A 15,075-nucleotide genomic window follows, 5' to 3' on the forward strand; every position below is an offset into this window, starting at 1 on the left:
TCTGATAAACCACAATCTACTTATGAAATCACACATGGCCATGCTTTCTTTCAGTTTGGGGCAATCACAGTTATAGCTCTGAGCAACTATGTCCAAGTTTTTGCATGGACATAATTCTTTCCACTTCTCTTGGGTAATGGGCATGGAATTATTAGGTGTATGTTTAACTTTTAGGAAACTGTACGGTTGCTTTCCCAACCATCACACCATTTACACTTCCAAGAACTGTGTATGGGAATCTCGCGGCTGGCTCCATGTCGTCCACCATATTTCACCTGGTCGGCCCTATGGTGCAGGGGCTTCACGTTGTCCTCTTAACTGTGTGTCCTTTAAGCTACCGAGCATCTTTCCATGCAACAGCCATATGCCTTTCAGGTAAAGAGTCTATTTCTATTTGTTTATTTATATTTATAAATAGCTGAAGGGCCCCAGTCTTTTATGAACTGTCTTCAGTTGGCCCTTTCATTCTCTGTCTTTCTAGGACATCTCTAGCATTTTTTTGCTGGTGTGTATGTGGGGGCATGTACGTGTTTATGCGCTCATGCAGCACCCTGTTCACTCTCCGGTGGCAGGGTGGCAGGGCGCGTCCCCTGCAATGCCTGGGCGGAGTGCTGGTGTCCCACCCTATCACTCCCCCACCAGAGGTGCTCTTGACCACCGAGCCATCTCTCGAGCCCGTGCCTTTTTTTTAATTAAAGAAAAAAATTTATTTAAAACTTTATTTAAAACTGATTTTTTTTTCCGTGAAACTATAAGTTTACAAGTGAGAAGAGAACTGCCCTTGGCCCACCTCCCACCACCCGCACCCATCATACCCCCCACCTGCCCCACGTCCTGCCCAGGTCTTTGATGGGAGGGGTTCCCACTCAGTCTTGTAATATCCTGAGGATGTTTTAGGGGATCAGAAGGATTCAGGGCTGAGGATGGAACAGTGTTGTTACTTTTCCACCATACCTGGCTTTTTGTGACCTCCCTCCTCACCCCACCCCGATTTTGGCATGAGGAAAAAAGAGATACCTTATTTCTGGGGACACTGAGGGAGATACATATCAAAGCCCTTGGCCCATATTTGGCAAGAACCCCTGATTCATTCTTCTCCAATCTGCAAACACTTTTTTAATTAACATGTCACACATGGTAGCATCTCTGATTCTCTCAAAATTATCACGGGTTGTGTGAATTGTCCAAGAGTTGAGCGGAGAGGGAATCAGACATGAGGTCAGCAAGGCAAGCCACTCAGGCCTCCATGTCAAATACAGCAGACACTTGGTTTCACAAGATAAGAAAACCAAGCAACTCTTGAGTGGGGAGGGCTTGGCACCCCGTGAAATGCACTTCCCAATGGGCAGGCCTAGAGCCAGGTGCCCTTCACCTGTTTGGTTTGTCCCGTTCTCTTACCAGGTCCCCTTTGGCCATCACCTCTAACATGGGACAGCAAGAAATAAATGAAGAAACCTGTATGCTTACTTAAAACATAAAAAATAAAAGGGCTGGAGAGATGGCTTAGCGGTTAAGCGCTTGCCTGTGAAGCCTAAGGACCCTGGTTCGAGGCTCGGTTCCCCAGGACCCACGTTAGCCAGATGCACAAGGAGGCGCATGCATCTGGAGTTCGTTTGCAGTGGCTGGAGGCCCTGGCACGCCCATTCTCAATCTCTCTCTGTCTCTTTCTCTCTCTCTGTCACTCTCAAATAAATAAATAAAAAATGAACAACAAATAAATAAATAAATAAAAAATAAAAACAACCCACCTACTTCCCCAAACTAAATTAAAAGCTGGGAACCAACAACAAAATCCAAAACAATACAGATGGGTCCTAGGGTTTCTGTTCTTAAAAAAAAAAGTTAAACCCTAAAACCCAGTCAACAATTCCCTAAAGTAGCAGAAACTCCCTCTGAGGTAGATCTGAGTCAGACGTTCTCGTCCACTGAGCAATTCTATTGGTTTAAGATGAGCTGCGTATGAGGTAATAAAGCTGTCTGGAGGGGCGGGGAGTGGGGATGCACAGGGGGCGCGTGTCCTCTGTCCAGGAGTCCCCATTTTTGGCATCTCTGGGTCGGGCAAGGCTGACATCTCCAGATTCCAGAGCGTATAAGTGGGGTGGGGAAGGGAAAGTGGGGTGGGGGCAGGAAGCCCAGAGAGACAAACAGAATAGTTGTAAGTGGGTGTGTAGATGAGAGAGGAAGAGAGGATTCTAAAACAGGTTATCTTCTGTGTAAGAAAGGGAGAAGAGAAAGACCAGAAAAAGGAAAGTAAAGGGGGAGACAGACCCCACTCTTCCCTTAGGAGCCCCATTCCCCCTGCCACGTAGTCAGCACCCCAGCACTGCAGAGTCTAGTCCGGGAGGGCACAACCCCATTCGCCCTTCTGTTTGGGGTTTGTCCTCTAGATGCCTGTGTCCTCTTCAAGAGTGGTCTTGTGGGAGCGCCCACTCCTAAGACCCTGAGGGGTGGTATCAGTTGGAGGTGTCGGAATGAACACTTCCTGGTCCCTCTGTTGGGGATGTCACTGAGGATGGGGTCACGGCTTCCTGCCAGCCACCACTGGCCCGCATTTCCCGAGGACCGTACATCTGGCCTCCCCCAAGGCTATCCCCGTAGCTCCCTGGCCCCATGGAGTGTCGGAGTGATTCCACCTGGGAAGTAGAATAGGAGTCTCCATTGAGGCCAGTCATTCCCAGAAACATGCCTCTGGATCCCGAGATTGAAAGAGCCGCCAGAGCCTGCAGAGAAAGGGGTAGGGGAGCTGGTGCAGCTGTGCCTCCCTGGGTGAATGACACGGCTGTATTCACAGCACAGATACTCGCCTCCTCCTGAACTTTCCAATGTTTTTCTTATAGTGAATCTGCTTGTTGCCAAACCAGCTGAAGACCTGAGAGACAGCGATGCCACACTTCTTGGCGAGCTCTTCCTTAGCCTCCTCTCTGGGGTACGGGTTACCTAGGTGGGAGTAGAAATACTCATTCAGGACCTCAGTGGCCTGTTTGCTGAAGTTCTGGCGTTTCTGTCTGGCATCCAGGAAGCGGGAGCGCAGGATCATGACAGCCTCGCAGGTGCTCTGCTTGCGCTGCATCTGGATGGCGCTGAACTTGGATGGATGATGCTCACCATTCGCTCCATCTCCTTGGGGGCCACAGGCCTGGTGCGGCTCTGCTCCCTCAGCAGGTTCATGACATGGGCTGTGAACTCATTACATGCCTGCTCATACTTCTCCAGCTCCGAGTGGTATATGTGGCCAAGCTTGCTGTGGTAGTCTGAGTGTTCAATGGAGTTTTCAGGGGAAACACCACCCCCAGAGGCTGCAGCAGCTGCTGAGGACCCCTCCCCCTTTTCAGGCCCAGCCACACCCTCTGCCTCAATCATGTTGTCCAAGCGCATCAGCTGTGGGTCCACCGGCTCCTCCTCCTGGGAGCTTCGAATGCTGAGGCCAGTTTTCTCTTTGATTCCACGCAGGACACTAAAGAGAGCAGGCTTCATTTGGTGGCAGTTTAGGGCATGTTTCTTGGCCTGGGCCTCATCCAGGCTCTGGTCAGTGATGGTCATTATCTGCTATAGAATGTCCCCAATGTCTTGCTTACCTCGGCTACCCCCACTCCTGGTTTCCACCACCGGGGTCTCCTCCGCCACCCAGAGGCTCTCCAGGGCCCCTGGCTCGCCACCCAGCAACCCCAGGCTTCCCTGGCCCCCACCTGGAGGCTCAAGCCCATATCTTAATTTCAGTGCACCCCAATTGACCATTTTCCCCATTATGAATCCTGCTTTTGGTGTTTCAGATAAGAAATCTTAACCTAAGGCTAAATAGACTTCTCCCATTTTCTTCTAGAAATTTTATAGTCTCAGGCTTTATATGAAGGTTTATAGTTCATTTTGAGTTGGTTACTGTATAGTATTATCCACTACACAGTATTTTTTGTATATGGAAGCCCAGTTGTTCTGGCATTTGCTGCTGAAAAATCCATTGCTTCTCTGCTATGTTGTCTTATGCACCATTGTCAAAAAATCAGTTGTCTGTATAAACGGGGGTCAATGCAAGTGCCCTGCATGCTATTCCACTGATTTATTCATCTCAACAACAGAAAAAAGAATGCTAGCGTGAGTTTTGTAGCTTTAAATAAGTCTTGAAATCAGAGTACTAATGATCCTCCAAAATGGCATTTTCTCATTTAATTCAGCTCTCCCATGCTATTTAATTCTATGTGAGTATTAGAATTAGCTTATCATTTGTTACCCCAAACTTAATGCAACTATCACTCTATAGGTAAATTGGATAAATTAAAAATCTTAACACTATTAACACTGTTGAGTCTTCTAACCCACAAAGTCCACCTCTTCACTTTAATTAGGATGTATCTATTTCAGTAATGTTTTATTGTACTTATTGTGTGGTCTGTATACTTCCTTCAGATTTAGGAAGCCAAAGTACTTACTTTTATACTTCTCAAAATAGTATCATTTAAAATTTCTATTTATAATCTATTGCTGTTATATATAGAAATATAATTTTGCATGCTGCACACCCAGCTCATATCTATTAATTCTATTTGCTATTTTTTGGGAAGTTGTGTAAATTTTCTTTGTGAATTCCAACATAGCTGCCTCTCCCCCCTTGCTTTGGCTACAATATCCAGAATATGTAGAACAGAAGTAGGGAGAATGGACTTTTTACTTTATCCCTGATCTTAGGGGAAGAGCATTTAAGTCAATCTTTTCACCATTAGTATGATGTTAGTTATTTTTATGCATTTTCTATTGTTACCTTGCTTCTATTGTTACCTTCTATTGCTACCTTTCTTTTTTAAAAATAAAAATAAATATCCTCCTGGACAGTAGACTAAAAGATATAACCCTTAATAGAAACATAGGGGGATCATCTGGTAAGAAGGCCCTGGAAAGGGTGGGATAAAACCTAACCCTAAAAAAGTGTGGCTCTGGCTTATAACTCCTAGTATCAGAAATCTGTTACAATCAACATTGAGTTGTTGGTTGGAGAGACCTATGAGGTCCCCAAAACAAGACAGGCTCTGTCAAAACACTTGATTATCTGCCTGAGGTAAAGGATAAGAACCTATTGCTGAAGACACCATTTGCTGCTGATGAAAAACATTGAGTGATCTGGCTGAATCTGGAAGGAAGCCAGTTCCTAGGTGGTAAGCCTGTATAGTGCTAGACAGCTGTATAGTAAGCTGCCTGGGAAAAATGGCCAACAACATTATGAGCAAGCAGGGGACACTAATCTAAAAAGAGTAACCAACCTGACAAGTTGTACACACCTATGCAAAAGTAGCACCTAGGCGGGTAACCAATGGCTCTCTGGTTGGCTAAGAGATCTACTCAGTGGAAAGGAACCCATACCTGGCACTGGGAACCAAGTCCGATTTCTATGGAGACCAAGATTATGGACTCCACTAGTCTTTGGTCAAAAGAGAGGCTACCCCATCAGAATTTCTCTAAATCAATAATTCTTATCCCCTTTAACCTATGCTGGCTTCACTCTCCATTGGAGAATCTGTTTTTCTTTTTCAGAAGGCAGTGAGAACCAATGATAGCCAAAATTTATCAGCTAGACAAGATAAGATAGCTGGTTCCCTGCCAGTGGAGGAACCACCCCTCGCTTGTCAGCTAGAGCCCAGGTGAAACCACAGAAATAAGTGAGATGAGCAAGAATGCTGCTTCCATGGTGAGTCTGACAACCTGCACCAAGGAGATAAAGACAGACACTGAGGACAGTCAAAACCGACCAAAGCAGAAATCCAGGAGCTGCTGAGAGCTCAACACTGAAGTAGACTTAGAACACACCCACCAAGGCTCAAGGAATTTTGCAGAAGAGGGATTGGAAAGACTGCAAGAGCCACAGGATGGGAGGGGATATTCAGAGGCATTGTCCCCTCCCCACAATGACTAACTGCTGCTCTCACAACTCATAACCCACAGGCCCATGCTGACTACCAGCCATCCCCCTGAGGAGGGCCCTCAGTGGAACGGGGGCAGGGAGGAAAGAAAATGATGTGTCCAGTCAAAGATTCTATTTAGCAATATATAGAACTGCTTCCTAGCTCAAATCAGTGAAATACCCTAATGTGTTTTAAATAAAATACCATTTTTCTGGTTTATTAGACCTCTCTAATATTCAAAAATATTGCTAAAAATTAATTTTTAGCAAAACTTTTGAGTATAATACAAGACACAATTACTTTTCATAGACTTTCCTATCTGATTAGTATTATGCATTTCTATTTTAGCTTATGTCTCCATAAGGGCATCTCAGTCATATATATACATATATATATTTGTGTGTGCAAAATACATAAGTAATATATATATGTATATATATAGTGTATAATATATATGATGTATGTAAGAGAAAAAATGTTAACTTTTTCCTCTGAAAAAATTATGTATTTATTTGCAAGGAGGGAGGGAGACAAAGAGAGAGACAGATAGACAGAAAGAGACAGAGAAGTGGCATCAGGGCCTTCAGCCACTGCAAACAAACTTCAGATGTATACAACACTTTGTGTATTTGGCTTTACATCGGTATCGGGGAATTGAACCTGGGGCTTTAGGCTATACAGACAAGTACCCCAACTGCTAAGCAATCTCTCCTGGCCCTACTAAGAGGTTTCCTATTGTTATGAAGTTATGTTAGTTTTGGCAATTCTCTTTCCTATATCTACAAAGCTAATCATGTTGTGTTCTTTTTGGTTTGTTAAAATTTAGAATCATATTGATTAATTTTAAATTAACTGCCAAGGCTGGCCTCGAACATATGACTCCTAAATGCTGGGATTAAAGGCGTGTGCCTGGCTACATTGATTGATTGTTTAAATTAAGTTCATTTATTTACAAGCAGAGAGAGACAAAGAGAATGAGCATGCCAGGACCTCCAGCTGCTGCAAACAAACTCCAGATGCATGCGTCACTTTGTGCATCTAGCTTTAGATGGGTATTGGGAAATGGAACTAAGGTTATTAGGCTTTACTGGCAAGTGCCTTAACCACTTGGCCATCTCTCCAGCCCTTGGTTAATTTTTGAGCGTCAAACTTTTGCATTTCTTAGATAATCCTAATTGGTGATGTTCTCCTTTATATGTATTATTAGACAAATTTTGAAATATTTTGAAGAAGATGCTGGAGTTTAACTTTATAGGCTTATAATTATGAAATGACTTTCTTATTCCTGATAATATTCTACCCTCTGAAGTTTATGTTCTCTTGTATTACTATAGCCACCCCAGCATTTCTTTAATTAGTATTTGCATGGGATAGTTTTCTATTTCTTTTTCTTTAACTTATTGTGTTTTTATTTATTTTAATTTTTTTGTTTTATATTTATTTATTTATTTGAAAGTGATAGACAGAGAAAGAGGCAGAGAGAGACTGAGAGAGAATGGGCACGCCAGGGCTTCCAGCCACTGCAAACGAACTCCAGATGCATGTGCCCCCTTGTGCATCTGGCTAACGTGGGTCCTGGGGAATTGAGCCTCGAACCGGGGTCCTGAGGCTTCACAGGTGAGCGCTTAACCGCTAAGCCATCTTCCCAGCCCTTATTGTGTTTTTATATTTCAAAAGTATACTTTTTATTCATGAGCATGCCTTAGCTGTAATTTCACTTTCCCCAGTCAGCTGTGGCTTGGAAATACTAAATGGAAAAATTCCAGAAGTAACTCTTATGTCTTAAAAAGCTCTTATTATAGTATATTGTTATGCAGTCATTCCATTTTATTAGTTATTACATTCTTCTTGCTAATATATAAATTAAACTTTATCATAGATACAGCTGTGTAGGACTAAAAGCTATAGTGTACAGAGTTTGGTGCTACCTGCAGCTTTAGGCATCCAGTAGGTCTTGGAACATGTACCCCTGAAGAGGAGGCAGAGATTACTGCAGAAGATTGTTGTATTTTACTGAAGATGATAACCTGCCATTCACCAGAAGTCTATATTTTTTAAATATTTTATTTATTTGACAGAGAGCAAGGAAGAGAGAGACAATGGGAGTGCCAGGCCCTTCATCCACTGCAAATGACCTCCAGATGTGTACACCCCCTAAGCCATCCCTCCAGCACCAGAAGTCTATATTTAATGTGATCAGTGATATGGTTAAGTGTTAAGTGTCTCATTTAATTTTCTGTTTGTCCAGTCTTTTTTTTGTTCCTATTTTCTTCTCTTGAATTAACTGAGTATATTCTGATTCTATTTTATATTATTTGTATACCAACTATAATTATTTGCTTTAATATTCTTGGGTTTGAACTGCATATTATTAGCATATCACAGTCTACCTTTACATAAAGCAGTACTACACCATTTTACACACAGCATAAGTCCATCTGTCTGACCCTTGCAACTTACATGTTACCACTGTCATATTTGTTACTTCTACGTGTCATTAATCCCACAATATACTGCATTTTTGCTTAACCTGCCAAGTGCCTTTCAGTGAAATTTCAATAACAAAACCTGCATGTGCACACTATTTCCACTTCCCTGTAGGCCCTGGGCAGACCCATGCTTCCCACTGGAGACCGCTCCTGCCTGGGGCAATTAGGAGCATGGCTGTGTAGTGCAGGTTTGTTGGTGGTGAGTTTTTTCAGTTTTTGTTTCTGTGAAAATATCTTTACTTTGGTTTTATTTTTGAGAGACACTTTCTTGGCTGTAGAATTCTAAGGTGATGTTACTTTTTAGTTCTTTAAAGAAGTTAACAAAGAATCTGCTGTCATCTTTGCTTTTGTCCTTTTGTGGCTGCTTTCAGGATTTTACCTTATTCCTGGTTTGGAGAAATTTGATTATTACATTCCTTGGGTTTTCCTGTTTTATTATTTCTTCAAATACTTTTCAAGAAGTTTGCCTTTTCAGGATTCCAATTACAGGTGTATTCCATGTACCTGATACTCTGTTTTAAATTTATTTTTACCTATATATCCCCATTTTGGGTAGTCATTTCTGTTGTCATCTATTCACTTACCTTTCCTTCTGCAGTGTCTAATCTGTTACTAACACTTCCCAGTTCGTTTTCACTCTCATATTGCTGGCTAGTGCTAGACGTCTGATTTGGGGCCTTTTTATGCTTTCCATGCTTTTGTTTAAGTTTTGAGCATCTGGCATATGATCATCAACTATCATGATCTGTTGCTAGTCCTAACGTCTGTGCCATCCTTTGTCAGTTCTGGTTTGCTTTCACTGATTGATTTGTCTACTCCTTCTGAGTATGGATGCAGGTTTATTGTTATTATTATTTATTTATCACAGAAAAGCAAATTGCTCTCCAAAGATGTTTTCTGGTTTACCTGACCACTGCCAGTTCTCAGGAGTGTCTGTTTCCTTCATCTCCAGCCAACACTGAGTTCTGTCGGTATTTGACCTTTGCCATTCTCACAGGCTGGAACTACTGACACTTGCAACTGGTGTTTACGGGGTGCCACTATCAGCCCGGTGACAGATGCCAGCTGTCTTGTGGTATTCGTGCAGCTGCAGTAGCTGCCCTGTTCACAGTGTTGTAACCTTGTGGTGTTTGTCTCGTTGGCATTGCTTACCAGTGGCCCAGGCATCCATCCTTAGCTTTGTTGGCTATTTCCAGTTCTACTGCGGTATACTGCCCACTAGTGCCCAGCGGCCAACCTCAACTGCATTGTGTGAATTTCAGAACATTTCTTTGTAAGAGCTTATTATTTACTATCAACAGACAGACATTTTCATCTTTTCAATAATAAGAGTACGTTTTGTAAACCAAACTATTTTCTTTATAATAAAGTAAAACTTGTATATATGATTTCTGTGAAGAAATGATTGGCATGTTACTTGAATACTTTTCTCCTGTATTAAAAGCAAATCAGAATTGATTCTGGTATAAAAACTGCCTTCAGAGGCAAAATTTCTTGGGTAACACCATACTGCAAAATACACTTATGAACACATAAAATATATTTATGAATACATAATTTGTTATAGCATAAAGTCTATTCTTCAGAAGGAGAAAATGTCAAACCCCCATTTTTGAACATTTGCTTACCTACTACAGAGTAGCAGGGGCTTTCAGAAGCAAATGTTATACCTGCTATATAGGTGAATGTTAGGAGCCCCAGAAAGGAGCCCTCATTCGGACACAGGTTCCATGTGCTGCCCAGTGCATTCTTACCATTCAAAGACAAGATGAGCTGGGAAGGGAGGGGGGGATGTTGAGATGTTAAAGTCTGTGGCCAGGGAAGTGACCTGTGCACCTCACACAGCTAAGGGAAGTGAGCTCTCTGTGCATGATGCAGGAAATGCAGGCTACAACAAATGACGACATGACATCACCCCACACACTCACAAGGCCCAGTTGCTGGTTTTGAGTGGGTGAGGCTGTGACTGACCTGTCTGGTGTAGATGGTCCCTGGCCACCTCAAACAAGCGCAGGTGCATGTTGGTGATGGGGTTGAAAGAGCCACAAGCCAGGAGCACCACAGGGATTCGGCTCTTCATCTTGTCAGGCACATCCACACCTTCCGCAGTGGCCACCCTGCCTTTATAGGGACAAAAACATGTGTCATGGAGACAACTGTCCAGAGCAGCATCTAAGCAATACACAGCCATTACCCCTCACCTGCAAGATGAGCGAGGCGGCAGCAAGAACAGTAACATGCGGGGTGAGCTCACCATGGGTCAAGGACCATGCGAAGTGCCAATCAGGGTATAGCTTCTGTCCAAACTCTCCCATCACCTCCCGTGTGTGTGTGTGTGTGTGTGTGTGTGTGTGTGTGTGTGTGTGTGGTGTGTGTGTTGGGAGTAGTACTACACAGCTCAGGCGCAGAAGCTGCTAGGAACCAAGCCTAAGCAGTTCAACTTCAGAGCCCATATTTTGCTCTCAACCACAACACTGTCTCCAGGGTTTCATAAATCACCTTGGGGTCTAAGAGAGGTCTGCATCATTCCTACAATGTCACCTCTGGTTATAAATTTTTTTCTTGAAATATTTAAGAGTTAAGTTCTAGACATAGTACTCATTACCTTCAAATACTTCAGCATGACTTCACCCATTGTACCTTATCTGGGACCCAAGAACTCTGAAGGGGCCAGCCTACCCCTTGCCCCCCGCCCCATTCTGCAGCTTTCAGCATAGCAGTGAGGTTAAAGGAGAGAAAGATCAGCCTGGCTATGGGCCAGCTGTGGACGTATCTCTCCTTCCCTGGACATGCTGGCCCTAGAGGCGCTGGTCAAGATGTTGCTCTGATGCCTCCTTGTGCCTATCAGTGATGGTGAGATCAAAGGCAAAGAACAGCCCTTTTCTAAGCCTCAGTTTCCTCAGCTGCAAGACAGAGATAATACTCAGCCATGACAAGGGAGGAGGTGAAGATGGTGGCTATGTACCTGTGATGGGCAGCTTTTAAGAGGACTACCAACTGTCTTCACTGCTGGTACCCACCTACAATCAGTCCCCTGCCTAGAGTGTGGGATGTGCCTAGTCACTTGCTCCTCCTGAACAGAATGCAGCTAGAGCGGTGCAATGTCATGTCTAAGTCTCTAGCTTTCCTTTGCTCATCTCTTGCTCCCTCACTCTGATGATGCCAGCTGTCATACTGCGAACTGCACACAGAGAGGAGCTGAGGGAGAGAGCTATGGTGGCCAAAGCCCTTCAGGAACTGAGTCATCTAAGAACTACACATGCCAGGGTGAAGTAGATCTTCCCATAGTCAACTTTCGGGTGAGACCTCAGCCCTGGGAACACAATGAGACTCTGGAGTTAGAAGATGTGGCTGAGCTGTATCTGGTCACCTAGCCTATAGAAATGATTAGTCAGTAAGCTAATAAATAAAAACAGTAAGCATATTGTGTGCTGTTTGGAGCTGGCTGTGTTTGGGGGTAATTTGTCTGAAGCAATCATAACTAATACTGCCCCAGAAGGCAGGCATTACCCCTTTCTCATGCCTCTTGCTCCAGTGGTCTTGGCCACACTCATGTAGTTTTGGGGTGATATGGAGAGCTCTTGGTCATTGTAAACTAGCCATGGTAGTCTACTTCTTCAGGCTTGTATGCAAACATTGCTCACTTGTTTCCTACACTAGCAGCGGTGAGCTAGTAAATGCTGTCTTTGTGAGTTTCCCTGACCACCTGCTTTGAGCTTCCAGACTTAAGCTATTTCAGTTTCCTCCAATCACAACACCCCCAGATAAGACCCAGCCCCCACGATTCACTACTCAGGACTTCATCACTATTTACGGGCACTTCAGTTAAAGGTACATTTGGCTCCAAGCCCCAGAAGCTAATTTTAATGGCCTAAGCAAATGAAGCCCATCTGTTTCTCACGTGACAAAAAGTCAAGAAGAACACAGCTGGGTCAAGGTGTTGAATCAATGGCTCAACAATGACCTGCATTCTCTCGGCTTTTCCTTCATGGTCACAAGATTGCTGCTATAGCTACCAATGTTATGATCTCAGTCAGGAAGCCAAAGGAGAAAGGGCTGTATTGACCATCTTCCCCTTTTAAAACCAAGCAGGGCTGGAGAGATACTTAGCAGTTAAGGTGCTTGCTTGCAAAGCCAAAGGACCCAGGTTCGATTCCCCAAGACCCACATAAGCCAGATATATAAGGTGGGACATGTATCAGTTCATTTGCAGGGGCTGGATGCCCTAGTGTGCCCATATTCTTTCTTTCTTTACCTCTCTCTACCTTGTTTTTTCTCTCTCTCTAATAAATAAATAAAATAAAAATATTTTTTAAAAACACAAGCTTTTTTTTTCCTCCAGAATTTCCCTATAGATTTTGGCTTCTGTGTCATTGGCCAGAATGAAGTCTCATGGCTATATGAGCCACAGTGAGGCTCGACAGGCATGTATTTGGCTTCACAGCCTGTCCAGTAGGAAGCAGCAAAGGGGACTGGAGAGTGAATGAGCTAATCTGCAGCCGCTGTGACCGAGCTGGGGGTGCAACTGTCTGGCTGCTGAGGGGCAGAAGGCTGATGAGATGGCTTTTGCCACCCAGACCTAGGTCAGTTGATCTTTGACTTACCTAAGTCACAGATGCATTTCAGAAAACAAAAAAAAACCTGCTCAGTACTCTTCTTACCTAGCCAACAGCATGCCCAGGTAAGCAAAGAAGTCATGTGTTCTTTGTGCCTCCAAACACAAAGCAAGCCTGGCCATGAGAAGGAAGGGCTGGGAGAGGCTGAAGCAGGGCACTGCCCAGCTGGTCAGGGGGCCTGCCTCTGATCTAATGTGTTTTGCAATGCAGGGAGGTCATCCCTGGTGCATTCTGAGCTGTCGAGACACACAGCTCAGAGCTTCCTTTGAGGAGGCAGGAACACCCCCTACTGTGTGCAGAGAAAGCAGTCTATAAGCTGCTGCTGGCTTTCCCCTGGGGAGGTGGAGAGGTTTAATGAGATATTCACAGGTAGTCTCAGGATGAGGGGATAAAGAGGATGACTGTTTTTCACAACTGTCTTGAAGCCATTTAATATTCTACTTCATTTTGACAAAATATAAGTATTTAAAACCACTACAACATGTTACTGCAGTGTCTCAGGTAACCTGGGGCTTGGGATTTTTTCCCACAAGTTTCTAGACACTGTAGATTAGAACATTTATTTGAAAGGAGGCCTCGGAGTCAAGAAAATGTGAAGATGAAGAGAACAAATGACCTTTATTAAGAGCTGCTGTTTTCTGTCTTTGCCATGGGCATGGTGAGCTGCACAGTTCCAAAAGTGATTGTCCCCATCCCAGTCACATCCGAGGTGGGAAGACTCAGTCAGTGCCCACAGCCAGCTTCCCCTGGCCTTCCTGCTGGCTTAGCAACAAGGTCAGCCACCTGGTCCCTCCTTCTGCACCTGGCACCTTGCTTTATGTAAGCTCCCTCTGAAGCAAGGGCAGAGAAATCCAAGGATCAGGCTGAAATGGGCTCACTCCAGGGGGTCAAGCAGGACAACCAGGTTTGTGACTTGCGTGCAAGCCTCCTCAAACACCAGGCAAGGTGCAAGTGAGCAAAGACCCACCCGCCCTTACCGCCAAATCATGTCTGGTGAGACCAGTAAGCGTGGGAGATTTCTGCAACTGGAAAAGGCAGCATCAATAAGCTGGTTCAGTGAAGGCCTGCAGAGTGAGCAGTAATAGCTGCTGGAAGAATTAACACACTGAGAATTCCTCTTGGAATTTATCAGTAACTGGGGACAAGGCAGAATCTACCTCTGACCCCTGTCCCTTCTCCAGCATAAAGCCTCCTTCCTTACAGTCGGTTTGAGAGTAATTCATCTATCCCTCACATATCACCAGCTGCTTCTGCAATGAGGCTTGGTCCCCCTGAAATGCTGCCCTCACCTCTGTCACCGTCACCAGGGATCCACCTTCAGGGTATTCTTCTTGGAATGAGTATATATGCCCATTCCTTCTCCTGTGCCATGCAAATATTGTATCTGGTCCATAGCTCATCAGGTGTGTGTGTGTGTGTATATGTGTGTGTGTGTGTATTCATGTGTGTGTGTGTGTGCATGTCTGCATGTGCTTGTGAAGCCAGGGGACAACCTCAGGTGTGGTTCCTCTCATCTACAATTTTTTAAGACAGAGTCCTCATTGGCTGTCATTGGTTCACCAATCAGGCAAGACTGGCTGGCCACTGAGCCCCAGAGATTCACTTTGTCCTACCTCCTCAGTACTGGGAATACAAGCATGTGACACTATGTCAGGTTCCTCATTTTCTTAGCCACAGTACAACTTCTGAATTTTTTCTCTATGGCTCCTCCCTGTGTAGGTCCCAGAGGGGTTTCTTACTCATCTCTGTTTCCTCACCTCCCAGTAATGTGCCCAGAATACCATAGAGGCTCAGGAAATTCATGTAGAATCAGTGAGGGTGACAGTCCAAGACCAAATGGTTCTATCACAAGGCTACCTCCTTTCTTTGCTTCTGTTGTGAGAAGTCGATGGACTGGGCCTTCAAGGGGCAGACAGGCCTTTCTAACTTCCTAGGGCTATATAAGATGGCCCCTATTAGCCCCAGACTCAGACTAAAATCAAACAAGAACTATCCTGGTATGCTACCTTCAACATCCCCTCAACAGGGATGGTGGCCTCTTGCACACTGACTTAGGGTCATCACTCCCCTCTACAGCAGTGA

At 44.4% G+C, this 15,075-nt stretch overlaps 1 protein-coding gene and 1 pseudogene across 3 annotated transcripts in view; both read right to left on the bottom strand.

Annotated features, from left to right (window-relative positions):
* Positions 1-15,075, bottom strand: part of Nmnat3 (nicotinamide nucleotide adenylyltransferase 3) — a 161,960-nt gene that overhangs the window by 64,375 nt on the left and 82,510 nt on the right. For all 3 annotated transcript variants that reach the window (XM_045136721.1, XM_004663610.2, XM_045136720.1), the window contains exon 2: positions 10,349-10,498. In XM_045136721.1, coding sequence (XP_044992656.1) covers positions 10,349-10,457 — 109 coding nt within the window. In that variant the 5' untranslated portion in view covers positions 10,458-10,498. The remainder of the gene's footprint in view (positions 1-10,348; positions 10,499-15,075) is intronic.
* On the bottom strand, positions 2,454-3,555 carry LOC101610163 (annotated as a pseudogene).

The sequence above is a fragment of the Jaculus jaculus genome, chromosome 17, assembly GCF_020740685.1.
Source record: "Jaculus jaculus isolate mJacJac1 chromosome 17, mJacJac1.mat.Y.cur, whole genome shotgun sequence".
Taxonomy (NCBI): Eukaryota; Metazoa; Chordata; class Mammalia; order Rodentia; family Dipodidae; genus Jaculus; species Jaculus jaculus.